The 27,240-nt window shown below is 41.5% G+C and overlaps 2 protein-coding genes across 3 annotated transcripts; one reads left to right on the forward strand and one right to left on the reverse strand.

Moving 5' to 3' along the window:
* Window positions 1-3,702: 3,702 nt before the first annotated feature.
* On the reverse strand, window positions 3,703-5,635 carry LOC139306148 (cytochrome c1-like). 2 transcript variants are annotated; one of them, XM_070930106.1, is made up of 4 exons: window positions 5,579-5,635; window positions 5,378-5,468; window positions 4,700-5,192; window positions 3,703-3,867 (listed from the first exon to the last, which is right to left on the reverse strand). In XM_070930106.1, the coding sequence occupies exons 2-3, from the start codon at window positions 5,463-5,465 to the stop codon at window positions 4,735-4,737; spliced, it is 546 nt and encodes a 181-aa protein (XP_070786207.1). In that variant the 5' UTR covers window positions 5,466-5,468; window positions 5,579-5,635; the 3' UTR covers window positions 3,703-3,867; window positions 4,700-4,734. The 2 variants fall into 2 exon arrangements, with proteins under 2 accessions (XP_070786207.1, XP_070786208.1); XM_070930107.1 differs by having other exon boundaries at window positions 5,575-5,594.
* A 7,562-nt stretch (window positions 5,636-13,197) lies between these two features.
* nat8l (N-acetyltransferase 8-like) lies at window positions 13,198-27,240 on the forward strand. The gene is made up of 3 exons (XM_070930146.1): window positions 13,198-13,501; window positions 14,675-14,839; window positions 26,873-27,240. The coding sequence occupies exons 1-3, from the start codon at window positions 13,198-13,200 to the stop codon at window positions 27,238-27,240; spliced, it is 837 nt and encodes a 278-aa protein (XP_070786247.1).

The following is a 27,240-nucleotide window of genomic DNA, read 5'->3' on the forward strand; positions in this document are numbered from 1 at the left end:
AATTAAAACTCTTATGATCAATTTGGGAGTGATAGTGGTGGTGGTAACATTTGTATCATAGATTATGCTTTTACAATTAATCTAACACTGACTGTCTAAGAGCAACACCTTGAATCATAGCAGCTGGTCTGCAGAGGCTCAAACCTGTCAGAGCAATGTGTGTGTGTGTGTGTGTGTGTGTGTGTGTTACCAGTCGCAGAGGTGATACTGCTGTTTTAGCTGAGCTCATCCCCTCCCACACAGACACACCTCTTTATTTATTTACAACAGGGATTACAGCATGGAAAAAAAGAAAACCTGCAATACCTGTATCTACACCAGCAGGAGGAGCTCTAAGTAAAGGCAGGCCGCCAGCTGTGTCGCAGCAATGCAGCACTCTCTACTTCCCCCATGGCTGTAAATGCAGATGGGGTGAAATACTGTAAATAGAGACAAAAAAGAGGAAAATGAGGCGCACCGAAGTGCCTGCAGTGACCTGGCAGGAATCTCAGCCCTAAGCACCACCACGTACTGCCAGCACTATTGAGGCAAATCCCTTTATACTGCACCACACAAGCAACCTTATTACACAGGCTGCTCCAATTGTGTTGCTGAGGCAGCTTTAACCTAGCAGGCTTTTATTGGAAGAAGTGACTGAGAGGGTTGAGTGTGCAGGGACACCAAGTATACGCTGAATCACTCTGAAAAAATCCTTGTTGTCAAGCAGCCTCCACTTTCTTTCTCACTCCCGCTCCCACTCACTCACTCACTGGCTTGTTCTCTCTACAGAAGCCTTTCAACTTTTCTTTCATCTGCTCCTGGAAAAGCTGAGTGAATCTTTCCAGCTGGTTGAAATTCTCTGGCGGGGGCAAGCAAGCGAAATCCTCAATATTTTCCTCCCCTTTTATCCCCTCTATCTTTACTTGGGCATTGATTTGACCTTGCCACAAAAGTTCACCTCACCCAACCGTGGGACTTGTTTAGCATACCAGAAGGCAGCGCAACCAGGATGCATCTGAAGCTTGTAAATGTATAATTCAGCCATGTGCGCTGTACTTTATATGGAATTACTCAGTAGAAAGGCCAGAGGTCAGTTAAAGCACAAGACTGCATATAGATAATTGAGAGCTGTGGTTGTTCCCGATGAGCTCAAGTCCCACTTTATCGACGCCACTCGTCACGTCTCAAATGCATTAATTTGAATTAAATTTGATTTTAAACTGGTTATTATGAAAACCTATTGGATATATAAAAGTGAATATTGTCACAATAACCTTTTCATACAACTGTGAATATTAAGGTTGGTTGCCATTCATACTGCTACCACTTAGAGTGGCACAAGATAGATGTTTCAACCATTTTTCCATTACATTGAACAATTTTAACCTTTTATCCAATACTTTTAGCTCACTGTTTGAACTTTTTTTTAAAAAAGCGGATACTTCAGTCTGGAAATAAGTAGGGAACTCCTCCCTGTGTGCGATTTCAGAGCAGGGAACTATTCGCTTTCCCATCAGATTTTCAGCCATTCTTTAGAGTGAATACATGAATATGAACACATACAGACCAAACACACACAACCCCTTCATCACAAAACAATCAATGAGATGCTGAAAACATAGACCAGCAGCTGGTGTGAAATGAAACTGCGAAAAAAATAAAGCTGTTCACCAGCTGGTAACGCCTCTTCCTGATGAGGAATAAACAACAGAATTAACAACCGCAACAAAAACAAACCCCACATGATTCGGAGTCACCACTGGATAGATGATAAAATCAAAATCCCCTCAACCAACAAACACACTTTATTTATGTAATTTCATGCTATACATTACATCAACTGACACAAGACTAGGGTGATGACAGGTTTTCTCAGGTAAAATGTCAGGTGTTCACCTCAGCTGGCTTTGATCACACATTGAGAGTAGGCTAGTTAGCGTGGATAATGTATGACTATTTGTTTAACATCTCTGTATGTGTCACAATGAGATTTGCAGGTTAAGCATATGTTTATCGATAGCATAGTCAAAAACTTTTTTTTTTTAAACCGTTATTGGGACAGGTTTTTGCTGCACTTGGTTCAGAAGACCGTAATCAACTCCCTGCAACTGTTAATGTCATATCACTGGTTATACTAGTTTTAGAGTTAAAGGCACTTCTAAGCTGTGTGTCTGTAAAGACTCTTAATATGCTGAAGCTGAAGTTTATCATGCTTTTAAACTCACTGTGTGTAAAATGTAAAAGTAGTGCAAACTCTTTAAATGGTTACTCAGTGCATCTTGGCGTCTTTACAATGCAATCCATACTGGTGCTCTGGTTAGTGGGAGGCCACAGCAACAGCAGGAGGCTGGGGAATTTGCCAATGTTAGCAGGGCACCATGAATAAGTGATATGTATGATAATGCATTAATTATACATATGTATATTTTTGCTGGGCCACCATAAATTACTCATTTCATGACAATCTTGAAAAACGCCTGACCAACGCTGCAGAAAACTTGACCCACGAGAGAGAGAGATTGGAAAGTGTCAGAGGAAGAGTCATTTTGAAGAAGAAAAAAAAATCATGGTTTGAATTTCAAGCCAGCGGGCTACGAAGCACAATACAGTTGCCAAGGCAACTTGAGTCATTTTTTTCTCAGTTATCAATATTTCAACTCCCTTAATAAATGTAAATTAATTGAATGTAATATTTGTATAAAGTGACTTTATTCTATGTATAGCATTTCAAAATCAGGGTGAATCTATTTTCCAAGTCATTTTATTTAGATAGCCCCTGAAGACTTGGTTTCAAATTTAACATTTTTCTGTTATATATATATATTATAATATTTTAATAGTTTGGGGGAAAAAAACACCCTCAGTTATTATTTATTATTTATATTTAACAACGATAAACTCAGCTAATATACTTCATCGGGACTGTGTGGTTCTGATTATGATTCAAATGCTGCTAAATCCTAATTGGTGCAAAGAAGTGTGTGACATCACCTTTTTCCATCTGAGCCCCGCCCACTTCAACCCACCGATAAAAGCACAAACAAACACAGAAATCTCTCGTTAAAACAAACTGTTCTAACTTTGGCAGAAAACAGCGTGATCACAGAGGACAGTAAAAAGTTGTTTATGCAAATTATGAGTACATATTTTCAATTTCATTACTTTTTTAACTTAAATTATTTACTTATTCTAACAACCTCATAATCCATGAGTTTTGTCTACCGAACAGCTTCCATCACATCTGTTCTCTCAGCAGACACTCATCGAGGCATTTTCGTCCACTTTGGGTCTTGGTTTTAATCCAAAAGTCTAAAACTAAAACCTACATCCACATGAATCTCCAGTGAATCCAGTTAAACTAGTTTTTGGTTATATATCTCAGTTGACTCCGTTTGTTTGCTCTCTGTGTGGCTCAGGAGAAATTCATTTAAATGTCTTGAAAGAAAGACTGAAGAAATGACTCAAAAAATCCAGTATGTGCAGATTTAAGTGAGTATTAGGAACATAGTAACGTGATCGTCTTTATGGGAATGGAAACACAGACTAAAGGTGATTGCGTATTAACAAATTTCTTGAGTATATAACTTTAATATTACCAGACACCTTTCACAATACACTTTGGATTAATTTCAGAGAAAGACACAGATAATGCTACTTGGTACTTTGAAATACATATTTGGGGCACACACACAAAGAGCAACAAGCACAAAAAAAATGCTAATATTGAAACTGAGATAAACATTTTATTTTTTTATTCTTTTACTTGATCCCATTACTGTAAAACAATGCCTCAGCTGGTTTTAACACTGAAATGCTACTTATTGAATATAGTGTGGTGATCGTGATGATGATGATCGTGGTGCTGAAGATCAGGTGGAAGTTGGAGAGCTGCAGAGGAAGAGCAGATACAGAAATGAAACGTGAACATGAAAATATAGACTAATATATAGACTACAAAATATGGGGGTTTTCTTTCTGAGGATAGTGCGGCAAAAAAAGATAGTTTGACATGCTACTCACTCACTGATCTGTATATTATGTTCTCTCGAGGTTAAATGCTATCTTACATTATGGCAGGTCAGAGTGGGATGCTCACTCAGATGAAGTGGCTTTGGGTACTAATTCTGTCTTCATTAACTAATTAATTTGAGCAGATATTAACAGATGTTGCACAATGTATATGCATGTCCCAATACAAATACAAATTAATTAAATCATCTTTAGAGGACAAGATATACAGTGATCATAACCAATTGAGAATTGACTGATTACAGGTATTGACTGCAGTGACCAAACCTGACTACTTTTGATACTATAAACTACGTGCCCTTGGATATCATTCACTGAGTCACATTTACAATTTTTCTTTGTGTTGTTTGTGTGTCTCTATTTGCTCCTGTGGTACAAATAAATAGTTTACAATTGAAGGGGTGTAATTAACCATCACATACAGGTGCAAAGCTATTTAAAAAGCAGCATCAATGAAAAAAGTCATGCCTGAACATTGACTTCAAGCCACAAAAGGTATTAAAAAAAAAACATGCTTTGATGAAGTCAGATCTTCAAGCATCAAGCATTTCGACCTGATGAAGATCCGACTTTGATCCAAACGTCTTTTTGAATACATTTGTGGCTTGGAGTCAGTATGCAGGCATTACTTTTTTCCACAGATAAATGACTTGAAAAGTATGAGAAGAAGTTATGTATACTTGTGACATACAGGCGGGATGTAGCCAGGGATTCAGCCTTCTCAGCTTATTGAGAGTCACGCTGCATTTCATCTTCAAAACCGCCATTATCTAAAGCACCCATCTCGGCCTCTGCATCTTCGAAAGCATCCATCTCGGTCATCGCATCTTCGAAAGCATCCATCTCGGTCTCTGCATCTTCGAAAGCTCCCATCTCGGTCTCTGCATCTTCGAAAGCTCCCATCTCGGTCATCGCATCTTCGAAAGCTCCCATCTCGGTCATCGCATCTTCGAAAGCTCCCATCTCGGTCATTGCATCTTCGAAAGCGTCCATCATGAGGCCTTCATCTTCAGCTGGGTCCTCTTCAGCAGCATCCTGCTTTGGCTCTTCAGCTGCTGCAGCATCCTGCTTTGGCTCTTCAGCTGCTGCAGCATCCTGCTTTGGCTCTTCAGCTGCGGCAACATCCTGCTTTGGCTCTTCAGCTGCGGCAACATCCTGCTTTGGCTCTTCAGCTGCGGCAGCAACTGTGGGAGTTAGAAAGACATGTAATTACATTAATTCATTAATAAAGGAAAGGTACTCAAACTCAAAGAACTTGGCGAGTTTTGTAATTTTAAGTAAAAATTACATTATAACCTAACATGTACAAACAAATACCACATCACTGCAAATATGACAACCACATGCCAGATCATTTTATCATAGTTACCTTTGGCTTGTGCATCACTGTTTTGTAATGGTGCTGCATTGATCACAGCCACAAAAGCAAAGACCAGCAGCGCAATTTGGATCCTCATTTTCTGAAAGAAAACCATAAAACCTTACAAATATACTATCAAATGGTCTGTGAGTATTCAGTAACTAGTTCTGTTGGGTCTGTGTAAAGAATCAAATAAAGGTACGTACTCACCTTCAGTTTGGAGTAACTCTCAGGTGCAAAGGACCTCAACTCGAATCAGGAGTATTCTGACTTTCTGATCGATGCACTTCAAATATATGTACTTTTAAGCCAAGCATATTTGTTCAGTGTTTGTACTGTGACTACAGCACAAAGCTCATCCAATGAAAAGTTTCCACACGTTTTGTTAGTCTGCGACAAACAGTGCTCCAAGGCATAAGATGCAGTGCACGACCAATTACAGTGCAGAGACAGCAAAACGCTTGTATTTTATTTCATTTTTACTCACTAATGTCAAATACTGATCAGGTGTTCAATATGTTTGGAAGTCCCTCAGAATGTTTGCCTCAAATGGCATTTATTGTGCAGCCGTGGTTAAAAATATATAAAATATATTTCATTCATATTTACAAATTTCTCAGTCTTTTCAAGCTCTTACGAGGTACCCAAACCAAAGATTTCCATTCTGAGAGCAGATGGTCATCTGGATTAACACCAGACGCAAAGCGGACCATAACATCATTTTGGCGCCCATGTCAGTCAATCTAGCTCTGGTGAGACACCAGGAGAGAAAACACAAACACGACGATGGGATCGTTTCATTTCAAATATTGAATGATTTTTGGTTTACATGAGTGATTATGTAGATGAAACACCAGGTTATGTTGAAAGCAAGCATTTTTCAAGGAGTACATTCGAATTTAAGTATATTCCTCACCCTTGAAAAAATAAGCCTTTTCCAAACTTTGTACGAATCCTGAAGGAAGGAAGTGTCACAGGACAAAAGGTGAATGTATTCATGGAAAGTGTCCTGACTTTAAGACTTGAAAAACGTGTTTTTCAAATATTTGTTTTTCATTTTGGCTAACGCTCCGAGGCTGTTTACTGATGAACTGACGGGCTCAAATGATGATGTGGAAGCTGCAGAGGGCTCCTGGAATAATTACTTACTTTTTAACTGTCAAGCCAAAGTATGGTCTGGTTTTATTTCTCAAGCTAGACTGAATAATACACGCATACAATATGACATCAGTTTATTTGATGCATGTCAAGTATGAAGGCATACAGAATATGCTCTTCATGTTTTCCTATAATTTGTATATTTGGTCTCACACCTATATATATGGAAACTGATGGTCTGCCTTGTAAGCCTGTTTGGCCAGGTCATCTATTGATGCATTGATATATTTTAACTGATTACACTATGATATCCACTATAATAAATCTTAGGATTATAACAAAAAAATAATTTTGAGGGCACTCTACCAGATATGAGAAATGTGCAGATTCAGGTGCACTATAACAAAATGAGAATATATTAGTTATAATATCCTATGTTTTCAATCTACTTATTATATTTATGTGCACTTTTTTACAGTGTAGAATTACAGTGTACCAAGCAGGTTTTTATTCAACGCACCAGGGCAGACACAAAACATCTGATGCTGTTTCCAACAGAGAGTTCCTACTACTGCCTCTCTATATAAATTAACAAGACATTATCTTCTTTTTTTCAGGACATGCCGAGAGCTGAATTTTAACATTTCAACATTTAGATGACACCTTGTCAGCTGATGTTTGTTTTAGACTCCAGTACTGGATGAGATGTGAGCTGTTGTCTCCAGAATACACTTGGTTATGGACTAATGGGAAATTATGAAATACTTTGATGCTAAATGTAAAAGTAGCCCCCAATATCTAATTTTAAAAAGTGCAGAAGGTGAAGAAATTAAAGAAAAACCATTCAATCGACAGCTGATTTATATATCCCAGCTCCAGTCTCCCTCTGTCTTGATAGTTCACCAATGTTCCTCTGTTGTGGCAAAATCTCTGTCTAAAAGTAAAACTAACTTTTCAGATATTTGTTTTTCAACTGTCAGCTCTCTTCAGGCCCTGAGGGTCAGGCAAAAGTGTCTCCCAGAAAGCAGAAATAAATATTTATTCTTGAGGATATTCGGTCTGCGTTTGTATTGGGACTACAATGAGTCCCAAGGCGTGTTTGGTCACTTATAGACACACAAAAGCCTAAAGTATCTGACTATTGTTGCACATTTACTGTTTTATAGCAGTGGTTTTATAAGCTATGAAGATATTGTCACAGGAAATATTGTCAGTGACCAGAACATATTCAAATGAATCAATTGGCTCATCCATATACAATGAGTTACTAGTTTATTCCAGTAGGTGCAACCTTCAGGTCATTGTAAATGGTAAATGGTAAATGATCTCACTTATATAGCGTCTTTCAACCTTCAAGGTTCCCAAAGCGCTTTACAGCTAAGTCTCATTCACCCATTCACTCACACATTCACACACCGAGCTGCCATGCAAGGTGCTGGTCTCCATCGGGAGCAACTTAGGGTTCAGTGTCTTGCTCAAGGACACTTCGACATGACGGGGGCAGCCAGGGATCGAACCCCCAACCCGCTCTAACCAGCTTTACCTCCCGTGCGACAGTGCTAACCACTGCGCCACCATGCCGCCCTTGTGAACTGTTCTTGTTGGTGTTAATCTAACTCTAGAAAAACAGTGGCTTGAATTAATACTGAAAGGTGTTACTCATTTTTATACACATATTTTGGGGAGAAATGCCTCCATATTCATTATAACAAAGCTATTCTAAGCTTTAAGAATAAGATGTATAGGCCTGTTTATTGGTTTGCAGTGTAAATTGTGCAGGTGTACTTAATACACTAATAACTCTCTGTAGATAAAAAGTTTAGTTGTTGTTTACTTGTATTACTGTGCTCATCCATGAGTAAAACAACAACAGTCTTGCCACAACTGGCACAAGGGGTTAACTGTGTAATTGGTCTCTTTTAGTTTTTTGCTGACTAATACAGCCATAAGTGCTGGTACAGAAGTCATTATTACTTCTAAGGATACTTTTACTGCTACTTCTTTTAGTACATCTGTAACTGGTCGTACTATGTAAACGGCTGTGAACAGCAGTTCTGATTCTGACATCCAACTACCTACTGTATGTTACTGAGCTAGCTTCCTCTGTGTGAATCACTCTTATTTCTATTATTTCTATTTATCTACTGAGTCTTAAAGGCATTTTATCTCCTCAAATATCTTTATAGCATCTGTTGCTCCACTTTGGCTAAGCTCTTATTGGCTCAGTCACTCAAAAATCACTAACTTTAATGTTATAATATTAAAGGAAGTGCCAGATTGTCACTGTAATGGTGCCCGAAAGAGATATGGTGGAAGAATAAATGTCCAAATCAACTATTTGGCATTGTGTTAGTTCATGTTCCCTGTATTTGGCTCCATCTGGTTTTACTGGTTATGAAGAAGACTCTGTGTTAAAGCTCCTTTCCCAGCCCGAGGGTTAGAAACTTCACGTCCCTCAACAACAGGCCGTATTCATGAAACATCTTAAGGCAGACATCTTCCATAGCAATGAGGTTAAAGGGAGTTCTTCCCATTTCTTCCCATTACTCAGAGCTGCTCTCAGCTGCGTCATGAGCGAGTCTTAAGAGGAAATTATTAGCCAGGAACTACAGCGCCTATTGGGAGAATAACTAGAGCTAAGTTAAAACACCTTTCCCCAGTGTGGCTTTGTGCCTCTGACCTGTGACCACAAGAGGGAGACAGGCCTCTGGTAGTAAGTCAGGGCCCCCTCACACAAACCAACACACACACACAAACACACACACCCATCTTTTCTTTTTTCGCATCTGAAACTGAGCCAAAAAGCTGAGAAAGTCTGACATTAGCATCTAAATTTAAAGCTTAAAAAAATGTCTGAACAAACTACTTTGTCCTGCTTTAACTCACATATGGCAGAAGGGAGATAGCAGTACAAAATATTCATAGCTTATTGCTTTACTTTTAACCATTAACTTGTCTGTTTACAGTTTAGGAAGCGTCTTTAACTTGACTGAAAATGCACAATTGCACTATTCAATACTTTTTTTGTCTGGTCTCAACATGCCTGCACCCAGGGGCCCAGTGTTTCATACTCTGTCCGTGTGTGTTTCTGATCAATAATCATATCATAAAATCACCAGTTAGCATATCGAAATGAAATGGGTGTGTAAAAAAAAAAGACAAAACAGGGAACACCAACCTGCTGCACCCTGCACACTGTGGGAAACAAACTGCAGAGGAGCAGAGTTCTGCCAGGCTGCCCAGTTGCTGAAAAGAGTCAAGAGGTCACGGCAGGAGAGCCAGCAGTGGGTGGGTGGGGTTTCCTCAGCTGCAGGGAAACACAAAGGGTCAGAGGTCACATTCAAGATTATTAGAACAATATGTGGGGCTCTGTGTAGGGATTCTCAACAGGCAACCACACACTCAGTATTTGGGGGCATATTAGTTTGTAGTTTATTTATAACCACGCTTTGATCCAAAATGATGTAAAATATCTTGACAAATTGCAGATTCACAGCACATTTGCGCCTGGAGAGTACATGTAATGTTAGCTAGAGTGTCATGCTGTTTGAAGCATTCTAACTACACCACTGAACGTTCATTCCTACTCACTTGTGACAAAAACACAAACAGCCTGAGGTTTAAGTGTTCATCAGTCACATCATTTGAAACGTGACAAGCATTCAGCTTTGCTTGACCTCATTATGCTCCAAAACTCCAGTGTTGCTGCATATTTCATATATGTTATATTTTTGATGCATCACTGCGTCCCATTTTGTCCAGACGTTTCCTGTCTTGTGCGGAGGTTTTTCCATACCACCCAGTTATTCCAAAGGTGAGGATATTCTCGACCCCAGCATGATAAAACTGCATCATACTGTCCTGTTAAGGGAAACTTTTTGCAGCTGTCTTCAAAAAGTCTTTGCTGAGCTTTCGTCAGTACTGTTGTAGTGTTGACTCTTCAAAGAAGAGGAGATGGTTACGTCCAAGAATCTGTAGTTCCCCACCGACTAAAGGTAGATTGCCTTTACGGCTCTTACAGAAGTCCACCACTACTTCTTTTGTTTTGTAAACATTCAACTAAACTAACAAATTGTTGGCTACACAGCAGTCCACCAGGGATGAAACCTCATTTCTGTAAGCTGTTTCATTAGCAGCCACACAGAGCGAGAAACACCATGTCACAAATACCACCACCTTCACCACATGTAATGACTGCCAATAACTGCACACATGGAGCAGCGCCATCCAACTACTTTATCCTGACTTTTTTCTTTGCCATTCTTGTCATCTGCAAACCCCTTGTGACCGATCTATGGACCCCCTCAGACTTCCAAATGTAGTGTAAATAAGAGCAGTCTATATTCATATCCAAGCTGGAGGCAGTCTTCAATACCTTAGTGACTTACACCTTCTCCAGTCTGTCAAAATCACAGCACACTTCCAAAACTAACACCTGCCTACAGGTCTCAAAACACATCACAATTATTATTGCAGTTTGCTCATACAAGGCCCAACCAGGGACTGTTTTAGATTCTCACAGAAACAGCCAATCTCCACCATATTTTACTTTCCTTGAAATATTTTTGTTAAGTTAGGCTTTGTGAGTTTCTTTATTTTTGATGTGGAGAGGGCAATGGCAAAATAGAGAGGATAAAACTTACATTTAAGGATATCATAAATATGTATTTCATTAAACATTATTGATTGATTTTGGGGGTTGTCATATGTATAATTGTTTTTCCATCATTTGCTTCTTCGACCTCGAAAATTAGATGTCGTTTTTACAACTTTGCAGTTTGTGCGCTCATTTCATGGTTGCGATATTCCCGACAGCACTTGAAGGCAGCACTGCCAGGAGACACACTGCGCATGCTCAGAGCATCTTCCAACCGGTCGGCATGGTGAGAACCGCTGCAGAGCAGGTGCTGATGCGTAGCAAACCATCTCTCTACCGCATTTTTGTGGAGCAAATGTCCGGGCTGAGCAGAGCATGTGAGGACTTTTTGACTCTGCAGGTTATCAGTCTGCCCTCCTCCTCCTCTTCCTCTTCCTCCCCCGGCAGCTCTATGGTGGGAGGAGGGGGCGGGGGATACCTTAAGGAGGAGGGAGTGGGGGTGGATGCAGCCTTATCAATAGCAGGTTGCCTCTGATGATCCAGTTCAAACTAGTTCTGCTTTATATATGCGACTGTGGCTCTGCGAGGTTGCACACTTCCGCAAAGAGCTGCAGGCTTACAGCCAAAACACACATGTTCTCCGGGCTTCACTGGAAATATGAACTTAGTTTTGTTAATCACGGCAGTAAGCCAGTGATGCGCGATAATGGGGCTGTTTAGACTTTAATGTGGCCATGGACCCCTTTGTTTTCCAGCTGTATCCAACTGTACAACATCCTTATATGTATATGACCCTCTTTTTCTCATCTTTAACGGGTGGTGAAACTATTGTTTAACTTACTGTAAATATCAACTAAACTATCATTACCCAATCATCATCTTGAAGCTGTTAAAATAAAAGCACACGCAAATCATGGCAGCAACTTTATTCACCAAAGCTTGACTCTGTACGATAACAGTCACGGTTAATTATAGGGAGTGTCTGGGGACAACAAAGGGCCGAATCGAGCATCATCATTATCGCCGCCGTTGCCGCCACAGTCGTGCGTGATGCCGGTATTATCGGTGCAAGTCGCCGACAGATAGGCTAATGGGAGGTTTCAGATGCGCAGTAAGGCGAGATATAATCTCCATGTTAGGACTGATGTATGACAGGAGCAGGGTCACAAAGCGAAGGGAAGCCGCGGAGGAATCACTGCAGTGCAGCAGAGCTGTCAGTCAACAGGCAGAGGAGGCTGCACACAGCCCACTGTGAGCCACAGTGTGCAGCCAGACACAAGGGCGACTACCAGCTGGATTTAAGGCGTTACAGCATCTTTTAATGTCGATTCATATCAGGATATACGTCTATATGTCTTATATCAGGATCTTGTCCACCCCCTCATTGTCATAGTAGCCTGTTTATCTGCGCAACAACCGAGATGTCCACCGAATCAACTGCAATTTATTTATAAACCCGCATCATACATTATTATAAGCCCCAGTTTGTAATTATAAACAGCGTTAGAGCGTTTTCTAAGCTGCAGTCGCCCTGTTACTGGGATTTCCTCCTGTTTGACGCATCGCCCCCGCTTTACCTTGCGCTCTTTGTGCTGCGTATCGCATCCTTTATAGCCATAGTACCTCAACAAACCGGGGGATCCTCCTCATTTTAAAGACATAATGAAGAAAAACCTGTTCAGAAACAACCTCTCTACGCAATCTCACCATCACACCCCCTCCTCACGGGCCCACGTCCTCAAAACACACACACACACACACACACACACACACACACACACACACACACACACAAGCCTGATCAGATGCAGAGAGAGGGACCGTGTCTGTCTCTCCCTCCTCCCTCGTCCATCAGCATTTAACGGCACACCGCTTCCACCAATCTGTGCAGCGAGAGGACCACCCCAACCCCTGAACCTGAATCTACCCGCCCTACCCGTTTATAAATACTGCTTGAATCACACCGGCAAGTCTTGGTCGTCAGAAACGCTCAGGGTTGCAGCAGAACATCCCCCTTCGTCTTATCCCCCTCATCGTTTCTCTGTTTTTTAAGAAAATCTCACGCATCATCCATTTTCACTCTCATTCTTCCCCCCTTTTTCCGAACTGTAGTTGTTTTTTTGCGGCCAGTTGCATGCATTTTTCGTCTCCCAAAATGGTTTGCGAGACTAAAATTGTTGCGGACGAACACGATGCTATACCTGGGACCAAAAAAGAGTCGATCATGTGGAGCTCTCCTCCGTCCAGCGCGGCTCTGAACCCCGCCGAGGCCAAGGATGTGAGCAAAGATGCGGTTTTTATCCGCGAGTTCGAGCGCGGGGATCAAGAGGAGGTGCGGCGCATCTTTTACGAGGGTATTATGGAGAGGATACCCAACACGGCGTTTAGGGGGCTCAGGCAGCAGCCCAAGACTCAGTTTTTATACGCTCTTCTGACAGGTAAGTACCCTCATTACCTTGCATCATGTGTCCTATACATGCTTATTCTAATCCTGTAGAAACTTCCACGTAACCCCTAACATGAATGATGTATGTAGGAGTTATTTCTCATCACCTCGGCTGATGTCTCTGTTGCGCTTTCTTTTGATGTTTCCATCCTAATGTGATTTATTTGAGGAACTTGTTTTAAATCCCACACAAATCCAACGTCTCTCTGCACTATCCGGCCCTGTAGGCGATGTACAGTTAAGTTGAAATCTGTTGCAGCACCGCACTGTGCCAGCGCGGCTCTCTTTCCGCCGGCACACACCGGCATGTTGCTCATCATGCAACAAAAGGCATGGCCAGGCGCATGGTGCACGTGTATAACCGGCGGGCCTGCTGATGATGTGATGACATGCCGGTGCCGTGAATGAATGAGTGAATGAATTTGAGGATTGGCACACAGGGTGCGCGCACGTACCCAAAAAAAAGCACTCCCCCGCGCACCCCAACACACAATCCCCCGCGGCGCGCTCACGCACCGTGAGGGCGCTCCCCCCTCCGCCTCTGCACAGCAGCCAATGCGCCAATGTGCCGTTACGCACGTCAAGATCAAACAAGCTGTTACATACTCAAAATCTACAGTTCTGGCATGAAAAAGTAGCGTATTATGTCAATTTGGCGTTAATTAGACTCATGCAAGTCTCGAAACATGATAGTCCTGCCTGTAAAATCCAAACCAGTTCTGTTTCACTGCGGTCTGAATGTGTCTTAGTGACGCTGAAAGATACAGTTCTCTATAATAGAGTATCTAGTCCCTTCTACATGTCAGCGCTGATGTTTCACACCACGCTGCGGTGCAGTAGTGTAAATTAACTACTCGGTTATTGCATGCCACGCAACAACATGCTATGCAGCACCAGCCTGCTTGTTTGTGTTTCCCTGTGCGCCCCCCAGCGTCACATCCGACTAATTACTCCAATATGGATTGAGCTGGTTTGATGAATTCAATACTAACACGTACTCTCTTCTGAAAACCTGAAGTTTTACTCTGTCAAATGTTGTCTTATTGATGCTTACAAATGTCATATTGCCTCTTCTGTGTCTGTGTGGGGTCAAATTCTGCCAAAATCAAACATGTGATTCTCTTTTCTGACAGGTTTCGTTTATTTTTCTTCCATTTCTCCATAGTAATGTGCTTTTTCGTGACCAAATCCGTCACGCTGACCTGCTGTGCACCCCTCATTCTCATGGGTGCGCGCTACTACTACAGCAGGAAAGTTATCCACAGTTATCTGGACTGTGCTCTGCACACGGACATGGCTGACATAGAGGCTTATTACATGACACCCACAGGTAAGACAAGGGAGAAACGTCACTGTTCTCACTGTAGTGCGACTAATGAGATAAATACACATGGTCTGGTTTGTCAGTTGGCGATGCTCCATCACCAGTGTTGATTTTAAAAAGAAATCAAGAGGGATGATGATAAAGATTAGGCCTAAAAAAAACCTCTATGCGTACTTTAAAAAGTTAGGGCTTGTAACTTTGCTACAGGAGGAGGGATTAAAGACAAAAACCTTGAGATGAAATGACTTACACATCCTTGAAACTGTAAAACTGGCTGGGTCTAGAGAGTCTTCAGGCAATCCAGAGGCAACTAATCAAATATGCAGGTCGTCTCTGCTTTCCCTCTCCTCCACCCTTCTTTCCCACCCCTCCTCCCCTGTCTCTTTCTCCACTCCTTCCCCCACTTGCTTCCTCTCTGAGCTCCACTTGGTCACGGGCAGTGAGGAGGAGGTGGGGGTGAGGGGTGGGGTTGCATCATAGGGCTATTGATTGCACGGAGGAAACTGCTGATACACTTTCTGCAGTACACTCGGTGTCGGCAAGGCTCATTTCCTCCACTAAAGCTTCTAATTGGAAAAATCAATCCACCTCTAGTGTCATCTCAAACTATTCATTCTCTCCAGGAGTTGAGTTTTGGGCATCAGCGACGGCCGACCACAAACACACCGCACATTTTCGTACACCCCCTCTGCCCTGTAACTTCTTGGACACATTTATCCCCTGTTAACCCAAACCACGTGGCCAATATAAAAAGCAGGTGTTAGTTAAGCCAGTCAATTGCCCCCCATTGTCTCTTTCTCTCTGACATTGTGCCCTCTGGCCTGGTAATCCACTGCATACACAATTGCAATCTAGCATTCCCATTATTGCTGCAGGGCCGTGATGGTTTAGAGGGGGTCAGGCACCACTGCTCTTGGACAATGCTAATGATTATATCCATGCAAACTGAATGGGCCCAGGGGGGGACGAACACCTGGGCACCAACACGCAGTCCTGATGGAGAGGCACCTCTCACGTAACTGTCATTTGTTGTGTGTTGTTTTGTTTGAAGTGTGAACAGAGTGGCATGGCAGGTAGCACGTAGGAGTGTGTGATTATGTACAGAAGAGAGCTTGTGGAACTTAAAGGCCCTGAAAACATATTTTCTCCATCAGCTTCTTGTTACGAGCGATGAGGTCCAACACGATCAAACAGTTTTGGTTGTTTTACATGAGAGATTTCTGTGTTTGTTTGTCTCTGAGCTCTTCTCACTGGTTTTAAGTGGGCGGGGGGGTTCAGTTAAAAAAAAGTGCACCAATCAGAATTTAGCAATATTTGAATCACAATCTGATGAAAGTTGTGGGGTCGTTTGCTTATGTTCGAGTAAATTAAAACACTACAAATATTTAGTCGTGAATGTTTAATGTTATAGAGAAAAAGTTGAATTTGAAACCAAGCTTTCAGGGCCTGTAAGCCTTTATTATGTCAATGCCAGTAGGCGAACCAAGGCGTTTCCAAAATAAACCAGGAAATCCCTCTTTTTTATCCATCTTTTTAGCAAAAGAACAAGACTGTTTCAAAGAAAATGTGTAACAGTGACTGAGCGTGGGGATGAAAGTCTCATATTGTAGTTGCTAGAATCAGATATTAAGGGGGCGACCACAACCACCGACAACCACAACACAGTTATTCAAACTAGCTTCCATTACACCAAGAAGCTTCAGTTTTCACTGAATCCTCTAAACTGCACTGAAGCAGTATGTGCTAGATTGTGTTTGCTCGTGTGTCAACATCTCAGAACTCGTCCACAATAAACACTGCGTATGATAGGGACGGGAATATTTGTACAGCATGCGCCGTGACGCTTTCTTGTTGCATGTTTCCAGCAGCGTAGACTGTATATTTCATGAGTCTGACGTCATTGATAAAAGGAATTGACCATCTCGGAGGCATATGATTCCAATATATCAAACAATTTGGAACCGGTTCTCAACTGGAACCGTTTCTCGATTCTCATCCATCTGGAAGGCGAACTGTAGGAACACATGATTTGATGCTTCAAGTGAAACAAGTCAATTTCCAACTTGTTTCAGCATCAAATCATGTGTATGAAAACGTTTTTGCAAGGAGGCAACATAAGGACTGTGTGTGTGTGTGTGTGTGCGTGTGTGTGTGTGTGTGTGTGTGTGTGTGTGTGTGTGTGTGTGTGTGTGTGTGTGTGTTTGAGGGCATGAAATCTTGTGAGGTTTCATCTTTTGGAGCTTAAAACATAATTTTTAATCAGCGTTTAATAACTGAGATGTCTCGGTGCGTTGGATGATCAATGTTGTATTGCTGCAACCCAGCAATTAATCAACTTAAAGGAGAGACACGATTTTAAATACAGAGGAGGGGAGATCCAAAGACGGGGAGATAGAGGGGATATTTTTAGCATTCCCTCAGTCACCTATTATTTAAATTTCTTGACAATTAATCGAAATATGAATTGAATAAACTCTAATAAGCGGACACTGACCACAGACTGCTGTGTAATAGAGGAAGACTAAATGAGCCACATGTCCCTGCACACATGGAGCGACTACACCAATCAATACTCTTATCTCCTCTGTGTGTGTGTTGTGATCACTCACTCTGCTGCCACTTAAGGCCAGCTGTCACCTCTTTCATCTGCCACATAATAAAGTGTGTGTGTGTGTGTGTGTGTGTGTGTGTGTGTGTAGGCAGAGACGCTGGAAAGCAAATTGAAGGAACAGCAGTAGGAGTATAAATGTATATGGCTGTAAAAAAAAACTGATAAAACTTGTTTCCTTAACAAAAACATGCTGATAGAGTTTTATACACAAATTGATCCATATAGAATCTAATTTCCAAAGCTCAATTTGAAATGAAATAGAGTAATTTGAAGCTAAATGTGACTGAATGAAACCTGTAACCATTCAAAATCAATATTCTCAATCTGGTTGACTTTTAGAAAAGGATTACGGAGGGATTTGGCACAACTCATAATTTCTAAAAGTCCATCATCCAAACTCAACAGTTCAATAAGTTGCAATTAAAACACAACACCTGCTGGCACAAATCCCTTTGTTCACTCCGACTCCTCCTCATCTCTCTCTGTCCTTCCCTGGAAGTGATAAACCAATAATGAGTCAATCTGGCAATCAATGTCCACCAATGGCGTGTTAACAACTACAGTGCATTTGCTGTGAATGAAGACAAAAGTGTCCTTGGAGTTTTTTATCTGGAAGCCTTTATCCATGAGCAGCTGACTCTGATTCCTTTTACTACAATCATCTAATCTCTTTGTACGTCTGCAATTAGACATCTGAACAAACATTTATTAATCCATGTGGATGTGTTACCAGACAAGATAGATAAGACTCCAAACAAGAAAATGTGGTTTAATTATAATAAAACTATTGAGTCATACTGAAGCTATTTGGATGAAAACCAGTGAAAACAGTGTCATGATATTGTCATCTCTTTGGTGGCAAAACAATCATCTTGCCTGTATGAACATGCCAAACTCAACTCGACTTTTTGGAAAATGTAATCTTAAAATTGCGATTTTGTGTGCTATAATGAAGAAGATAGGGTAGATTAGCAAGGTAGACTTTTGGATGTCTTGAGCTACTAAACTAACATTATTCTTTTAGCCTTCCAGAGCTTTAGTAAAATATTTAAGTCTACCTCTAGTAACAACGCTTCCCAGGCAACAGCAGCAAACACCAGTTTTGTGAATGTGATCGCTTATGGCGCCTTTACCGTTGTGTTCATCTGCACAACATTTCTCCAGCGTTTCTCATTGTGTCACAGGCCTGGTTCATGTCAGCACTTATCTCGTCAGATAGTATTCACGCCGTTGTTCACTCCTCTCAAAGGAAATGAATGTCTGAGTTACCATAACTACCACACTCCATCACTAAATCCCATAGGGCCTAAAAAAAAAAAGAGGCAAAGATGCAAATGGCTTTTCTGAAAAGAGAAACCAACTGTAAATACAGAAAGAAGTTTAATACCTTACACTCTTTACTTGCTCAATCACTATAGGAAGCAGCTTAGTGCCTAAAAAGTGAATGTAATGTAGCTGAGCCAAATCCGCCCCGGCTGGAAGTGATACCCAGTAATACCGGCTGTTTAATGAGGTGTCATGACCACCGCAGAGCATAAATGCAGGAGACATTATAATACCTGCCGGTCAGTCTCATTGTAGGAAGCTCTATGTGTGTGTGTGTGTTGCTTATTTTAGCTCTGAACGACAGAGAGAGGGAGACAGACAGACAGACAGACGGAGAGGGAGAGAGAGAGAGAGAGAGAAAAGAGGGAAAATGTGTGAAGGGAGGGAAGGAGGTGAGTGCTCGATAGAAAATGGGGGCATGTGTGGGAGGGGTGTGCTCCTCAACTGTAAGATATATTTCGTGTGTGTGTGAGAAAGAGAGAAATAAACAGTTTGCTGCTCAGCACACAGACGAAAGGATCTTCTGGGTCTATTTGTGACTGCTGAGCAGATTAATAAGGCATCCTTCTTTCTATCTTTCCCTCTCCTATCCCTCCCTCCTGTTGCAGTCTGAGCACCAGCATTTTCTTTTTTCTCTCCCACCTGTACCGCTCCTCCTCCTCCTCTTCTTCCTCTCTATTTTTCATCAATGCTGAAGGTGCAGGGGAGGTGCTGCAGTGGCCAACTGGGTTATCCGTCATCCTGGCACAGAGGAAGTGATGTTTCCTCCCAGCCGAGGAAACGACCTTCAATCTCTTTCAAAAACTGAAAAAAAAGAAGAAAAAAAAAAGTTATTTACTATTCATCCGTTTATTTATCAGTGACAGCTGCTAATTACATTCACTTCAGCATAACTAGAAACTAGCTGCTGTCTTTGTATGTACAAAGGTTAAATGAACACAGATGTAGAGCAAAAAAAATTATTATTGTACACATTCACAAACAATAACATTCACAGACATCTAGAATGAAGTGCTGAAACAATAAGTCAATTACACTCAGAGAATAATTCATCAAATACTTTGATAATTGATTGTGTAATTAAAAAACAACTTTTATATCATTTTAAATTTAATCTCTTTGGGTTTTGGACTGTTGGTTGGACAAAGCAAGCAATTTGTAGACAATGTGATAAGGAATTGTTGGGAAAAAACATTTTGGTAAATATGATTATTCCTTTTCTAGCGGAGAGTTAGATGAGAAGGTTGATACCACTCTCATGTCTATATGACAAATATGAAAATACAGCCAGCAGCTTGTTAGCTTAGCTTAGCATAAAGACTGGAAACAGTGGGAAACAGCTAGCCTGGCTCTCTCTCACTCAAATGTCAGAATCAAATGTACTATTCCCGGATAGTAATATCCAATTACATTTTCAGCCTGTCACATTGTTAGCCATGTTGTCCTTCACATCACTGGCTGACTGTGCTGTTTCTCCAGCCTGCACATACCGAGAAACAGGAGAACACACCAGTCCATTACTTTAGCTGCATGCTGCAAGTACTCGTGAAGATGTGTATCGTTTGTTTCACATTCTGCTTAAATCAATAATGAACAAAGACACTCATAGGAAAGAGTAGATGACGTGTCATCAGCAGCTTCATTAATTGCAGCATTGTGCATTTTCTCACTATCTTGTCTCCCTGCTGACCAATCACAATGCTTGATGACTTATGTGCAGTTTGAGCCAAACCAGCTCGGGCTTGGTTTACACAGGAACAATATACAGAGGTCTAGATGTAATAGGTCAGAGTCACATTTTGCATGTTGGTGTGAAGCCCAGCCTGATGGCCTTTGACCCTGGGAATGAAAGGAGGGGGGAGAGGGGCTCAGGCTGTAGCAGCAGCAGCCATGTGAACAATGGCATGCACACAGTAAAGTGTAGCACGTGTAAAATATGAGCATGTACCTGCATGCTTGCATACAAACAAACAACATGCGTAGATGCGTTGATGGGCAGGAAGGCAGTAAAATCAGTAAAGGGCCAGATAATGAGCTCCTCTCAGCTAATGGAAATGTAACAGGAAAGGCTGTGTGAGTGTGTGAGTCTCTTTTGCATACTGGGTTTGGCTTAAAGGCTAAATTGATGTTAAAGGCTTCTTCTGCTGTAAATCCAGGCTTAAATATACATGACTTATTCATTTTCTGTAATTGCACTGTCATGTGTTTGTGTACACATCTGGAAGGTGTGTCCTGTGTCTGACGGTCACCTCCTCTCGCCCTCATTTGTCAGTGACGGAGGAAGAAAATGCTGATGTGTGGGTTATATGTGACAGGCTAATCCATACTCCCAGCATGCACTCTGACCTCTGAAGGAGGAGGGTGAGTCTGTGTGTGTGTGTGTGTGTGTGTGTATGGAAGGGCATGAGGAAGGGTGCATGAAATCCCTATCAGAAGCATTTTAAGCATTTCTTCTTAAAGAGAAAAGTCATACATTTATGTAAGAAGATAAAGCTAAAGCAGTCCAGAATCATCATCAAGGCTTTCCGGTTATGGATATATTATAAAATATGAAGTAATATTAAGTAATATAAAGTATGACAAAGTAAATGTAAAAAAACAACAAAAAAAAAAAAACTGCTTTTGGTGTGTCCATTGGTCCTATGTGATACATTTGATAGATTGTTAGGATAGAAGATGCTGCTTTAACATAGTCTGATATTGCACCACATGTATAAAAGGTGTCAGCAGCAGCAATGCCTACTCGCCATTTGACGCCGGGCAGAGTCAGATTAATCATGTGGTGATGCAACAGTTTCAACCTCCCCTGAAACATAAATCACTGGTGCTTAATGAACCCTGCAGCAATCACACACATGCTGCGGAGACATATAAAAATAACACATAAAAAAATTCACCCATTAATTATTAGAACACAAAGCAAATTGAAACAATACACAGAGAATAGAGTCAAGCCACTTATGAGCTTTCGTCAGGGCTTACACCCACAGATTGCTCAGGACAGCGTTCGGCTCACAGAGAAGTGAACTACAGCACAGTGAGGCGGCGTCTAGACTGAACGCTTATCAACTGAATTAGCCCTCTAGGTTTCATCTGAAGGAAAAGAGAATAATCTCATTAGACACCATAAAAAAACTGTTCCTGTGTCTGCAAGTCTTTGAGTGTGTGTGCGAGATTTTTCGTTTTTTACTCAGGGTTCATATCACAACATCAGCCAGTATTTAACACTCCCACACACATGCATAAGCATATTAATATCCCTGTAAAGTAGTTAAAGAAATTCGATTTGTTGCATTAAGAATACAGTTAAGATTTTTGCTTGTGTGAGAATCATTACAAATTATTTCCAGAGCTCTGAGCTCTTCCTCTCTTTCTTCATTTATTTCTTGTCTTGAGATCATCCGTTTTCTTCAGGTCCCCCTCCCCCTCTGTAATAATGGTAGATTTTCTGTCCTCCCTCCCCCCGCCGTGTTTGTATGCCCCAGTAGCAATAATGGATCCTTTCAGGCTCATCACTATTACTGTTAACACAGATGCCTCGGCTCGCTCCTCCTCCGCTCACTCAGAGAGGACAGATGAATGACTTCTTCATCGTCCCTCTTTCCTCTCTTTTTCTAACTCCTTTTTCTGAGTGAGTAAGCTCATTCATTCTACTTTCTGGCCTCAGTTACACACACTAAAACATGGGCACTGTATTAATACTGTATTAAGCTCTACTCCTTAGCAATGAGCTGCTGTACTGGACCAACAGAGGGTTCAGTGACTAAAAAACACAACAAGAAGAGGTTAAGGTCTTTTTGGGAAACAGAGTCTTATTCATCCCCTCTTTCCGATCAATCTTGTGGTGACATGCCGGACTAAGCAGCTTCTCCCTTATGGACTGTTATCTGTGGTATTTTGTTGGAAAGGAGGAAGGAGAATAGGAGGAGGAAATACAAAATAAGAGTAAAATTGGCTTGTTCCAACAGTTTCAACCATTCTCAACCTTCCACTTTTATCACACACGTGTGTTGATGGACACATGGCTGTTTTGAGGACTGAACTTGTGTCTTGTTCATTTCCTCTTTCCAATCAATTTTGTAGTGTCATGCAGGACTAAGCAGCTTTCCCCTCATGACTTATAATCTGCAGTAATTAGCAGGAAAGAGGGAAAGACATAAGAGTAGGAAGAAAGATACAAAGGAGAGAGATAGGCTTGATCCAGAGATATCAACAATCCCGAAACCTTAAAGTCCATTTACAGCTTGATAGAAAGATGGAGTTTTTTTTTATACAGATACATTTATCTCAATATTCTTTTTAATATTAAGCACTTGGCGATTCTATTTTCTCCAACAACAAACAGACACAATAATGTCTCCATCCATCGTTTATTCTTGTGATAACCTGCCAAACTGTCCACACACACACACACCAAATCTAGGACCTGCCTATCTAGAGAGGAAAAATCTAGTCTCGATCATCTCACTCTGTCTGTTTGACTCTCTCCAGTCTGTCTCATAGACAAAGTAATAATGCTAGAAAGCTAAAATTCACAACAATCATTTACTAAAGTTTACTAAAGCTATCCTATCTCCGGCACTGGGCTGTAAGGCATATTTAACAAAACTTTAACTAGCCATGCTAGCAGTTCTGCGACGCTCTACTTAAATACAGCGGTGCTTTGAGATAAATGCTAACATCAGCATGCTAACTTATTCACAGTGACAATGATAACATGCAGATCTTTAGCGGGTGTGATGTTTACCATATAAACAGCCCTTTGGAGCATAATGTTATGCCTCCTCCTCCTCTAACTTTCTATACTCTCCCTTTTGTTCTTTCCATTACCCTCAGTGTCTCTCTCTATCTTCCCATCTCCAGGAAGTGCAGTTCCCAGCAGAAATAATGATAGCTCACTAAATCCATGCAGTTTAAAAGTAGCAGTGTCAGATGCAGCAGATGTGAAGTTCTGTGAGCCGTGATGTCAGGAAGCTTAGAGGTCAATATACCCTGCTCAGCTTTCACAAGAAAAGCAGAGTCAGAGGGGGGAGGAGGGTCCATGGGAGATGTAATATTTCTGTGAGTTTTTTCCCCCCTTCAGGTTAGTTTATTGTCCCATGTGATCCAAGTGATGTTTGTGAGACACAGTGTTGAGTAATACACAGTCTGATAGGCAGAGAAGTGGTTGGTTTGCGTGCTTTCCTGTGCTGTCCTCATTCCTGGCACAGGCTCAGTTGAGACAGATGGTCAGGAGGGTTTTATGGAAGCGTATTCAACCCTCCTACGCCTCCAACAAACACACACACACGCACAAGTACAATAATACCGGCAGAGTGCCACAAGAGTTGACACTCCAGCGTTGACATCTGCCTTTAATGAAACATCATTCCATAGTATTAGTGAAGGACGCGAGACACTTAACTACTTACAACTTTGTTTAAGGGATTGTCTGTACGACTCAGATTTACAGTTATCCATCAAAGCTCCACATAATCAACTTCACACTTTGGCGGCCCCCAAATGGCAAAAAATGACTGTCTTTTTGTAAGGGTGACAGACATTTATTATCCTGAAATGTAAAGTCAGTAAACTGCACAGTCATCTGACCTACATTTCTTCTAAGACACAGTGAATCAGACAGCATTTCTGATCACTTCCTGTGTGCAAAGGTTTCCCGCCAGTGTCTCCATACCCAACACCAAAATTTGATTTAGGGTGAATCTACAAAGTCTTACGTGGAGTAAGAGGATGCTCTTATGTGTTGGTTTTAGTTATTCAGGATGTTCACTTCAAGGAACTATGAACCTTCCCGCATAATTCAAAATCCCAACTCCCTTAAGAGATTAGTGAAACACCCAGTGATGCCATACCCCTGTCTTGCTATCAGTGCAGGGAGTACTTGGGTTTTCCTGTTGCCGCTGCAACCTACATATGACAGTTGTTTGATTCAATAACAGAAGCCTCCAGATCAGCTTAACACAGGCCTGCAGGGGCATCAAATCCCTCCTAACACATGGGACCCCAGTAGAAGCATCATGTTAATGCCTGTTTGTGTGTGTGTTTTTGGAGTCATGTGTGTAAAAGTCAGAGATTCAGCAGAAATGACGGAGAGATGAGGTTACGTGTAAAAGCAAGGAAAGAGAGAGTTAAGTGCACATAGAGAGAATTAGGATTCATAGCCCATGGACGGACGGACACAGATTTTTACTGTCCGCAGGTCAGCCACTGCCAGTAACAGAACAGTCAGATTTACTTCATCTATAACAAACAGATGGCATTTTAGTACAAAACCATGTAACCACTGCCATAAATACTGCTGACATTGATGGAAAGGCTGTTTGAACACGGTTACGTAATAAAAAACAGGAGGTTGAGAAGGTCGTTTTCCTTGAAAGATTACCATCGGTAAAGGAAATTAAGCAAGGGCATGCACCTACGCGCTATGTTCGTTTTAAAAAACTGCCTGATTAAGATTCAAAGGGGAATGATTTCAAAAGAACCACGGTGACATAACATTATTTACTTGTGACATTTTTGTCTGCACTGTTATTCACACATTTAACACCCTGTGAATTAGAGATTCTTCTTTAAGTTGTTTTTTAGATGTGTTGGGCCAGGGTAACGTGGGGACTATGAACAACAGGGATTTCAAATGTGTTTACATTTTTCTCTGTAGGGAGCTATTTTCTAGCTCTGAAGATAAACATAAAAGAAATACAGACATTTCAACTAATGATGTGGTGACACAGCCGGCAACAGAGATTTCAAGTTAGAATACAAAATGTTCTGCTGCTCAGTTCACATTGTTTTGTTTCACAAACCTAAACTATTATCTCTGAAAATGCCATTCAAAGGTGAAAAGGAAAATAACTCACAAGCATAATCACTCCGTGTCAAAGTAAACAGCTTAGGAATTGCAGCACGAATATAAATCGATATTAAAACGGGTTGATATTCAAGCTCTTAGCGGTACTCTGGTGGAGGAGCATTGTCTGCTGACTTTTTTATCGGCATTGGTCTAACCTTGTTTGTCTGTCTGTATGTGTGTTAGTCTTTTTATCTGTCTCTCTGTCTGAGTCCCTACACAGTATGAGCTGCTGTAAAAAAAATTTTTTTCCTGCCTTTGTAATTTTAACATGACAAAATGGGGTTTGTACAAAATAAGGTTAAATTCCATGATCCTTTAAACTTGGAAAAAGACACATTTCTTTATCTAATCCCCAAAAACGTCTCTGTCCTGTGAGTTCAGTGTCTGCTGCACTACACTGTGAGCCCAAAGTGACTGCTCCGTCATGCCTGCGCTTTTAATCAGCAGCGTCTCACTGAGTGGCTAATGCCATTAAGCACCAGTCAGACACTGGTCTCTGCCCTCCTCATTCATCTACTGCATCCCGTCTTCTGTTCTCTCTCCCTTGTTGAGCATTTAAGCCATTACAACATGATGCAACATGCTGCTAATGGAAACAGGGACGCTAGTTTTGAGTTTCTGGTGCTCAACACTGTCCTTCAACTACTGTTGTCTTCCCAATTATTCCTTTCATCCATCCATCCAACTTATCAGTTTGTTTTTGAGGCTATTCGTGATGCATATTTTGTTAAAATAAGACATGTGTGATTTGTGTTCCATTAAGTCAGGGTATGAATTTCATTTGGAGTCAACATTTCGAACAGAGATTTGAAATATGGTCTAGAGCTTCACAGTATATTGAAGCAGCTGAGTCATAAAAAGTATTTTTCATTGATGTCAAAGACTACAATAGTGCAGTGATGAAACTACTAAACCACATGCTTAAAGGCTTTAGGCCATGTTCTTTATATTTAAGGAATAGTTTGACAGTTTGGGAAATATGTCTGTTAGCTTTCTTGCCAAGAGTTAGGGCTAGCTGTTTCCCCTTGTTTGCAGTCTTTATGCTAAGCTAAGCTAACTGGCTGCTGGCTCAAGCTTCATATTTACCCCACAGACATGAGAGTGGTATCAATCTTCTCATCTAACTCTGTGCAATTTTTCCCCTCATGTTTAATTATTCCATTAAGTGTTTATTTTTAACTACAGCCTTTGCAATAGTCTGCTCATACAAACCAACCTAATTTTACAAAACTTATTCTCTTGTTTCTGTCAGGCTCCTGTTTCTGGGTGGCAGTGCTCGACGGACGTGTGGTTGGGATTGTGGCGGCACAAGGCCGCGAGGATGACAACACGGTCGAGCTTCGGCGCATGTCGGTGGACTCCCGCTACCGTGGCAAAGGCATCGCAAAGGCACTGGGTCGTCGTGTTCTGGAGTTCGCCGTGCGCAACAACTACGCTGCTGTGGTCCTCGGCACGACGGCTGTCAAGTTGGCCGCCCACAAGCTGTACGAGTCGCTGGGCTTCCGCCGAACGGGCCAGAGCGAGGACTACAGGCTCCCCGGGATGAACCGCTCGCCGCTGGAGAGGCTCTTCTTCCAGATCCGCTACAGCCGCTACCGCCTGCAGCTCCGTGAGGAGTGA

This window comes from Enoplosus armatus, chromosome 23 (assembly GCF_043641665.1).
Source record: "Enoplosus armatus isolate fEnoArm2 chromosome 23, fEnoArm2.hap1, whole genome shotgun sequence".
Taxonomy (NCBI): Eukaryota; Metazoa; Chordata; class Actinopteri; order Centrarchiformes; family Enoplosidae; genus Enoplosus; species Enoplosus armatus.

Excerpts from the sequence above, each read along its gene's own strand:
- LOC139306148 (XM_070930106.1), bottom strand. The coding sequence starts at position 5,465 with ATGAGGATCCAAATTGCGCTGCTGGTCTTTGCTTTTGTGGCTGTGATC. Across the intron at positions 5,193-5,377 it reads CAGTGATGCACAAGCCAAAG|TTGCTGCCGCAGCTGAAGAG; the intron begins GTAACTATGATA and ends TAACTCCCACAG.
- nat8l (XM_070930146.1), top strand. The coding sequence starts at position 13,198 with ATGCATTTTTCGTCTCCCAAAATGGTTTGCGAGACTAAAATTGTTGCG. Across the intron at positions 13,502-14,674 it reads TTTATACGCTCTTCTGACAG|TAATGTGCTTTTTCGTGACC; the intron begins GTAAGTACCCTC and ends ATTTCTCCATAG. Across the intron at positions 14,840-26,872 it reads TTATTACATGACACCCACAG|GCTCCTGTTTCTGGGTGGCA; the intron begins GTAAGACAAGGG and ends TGTTTCTGTCAG.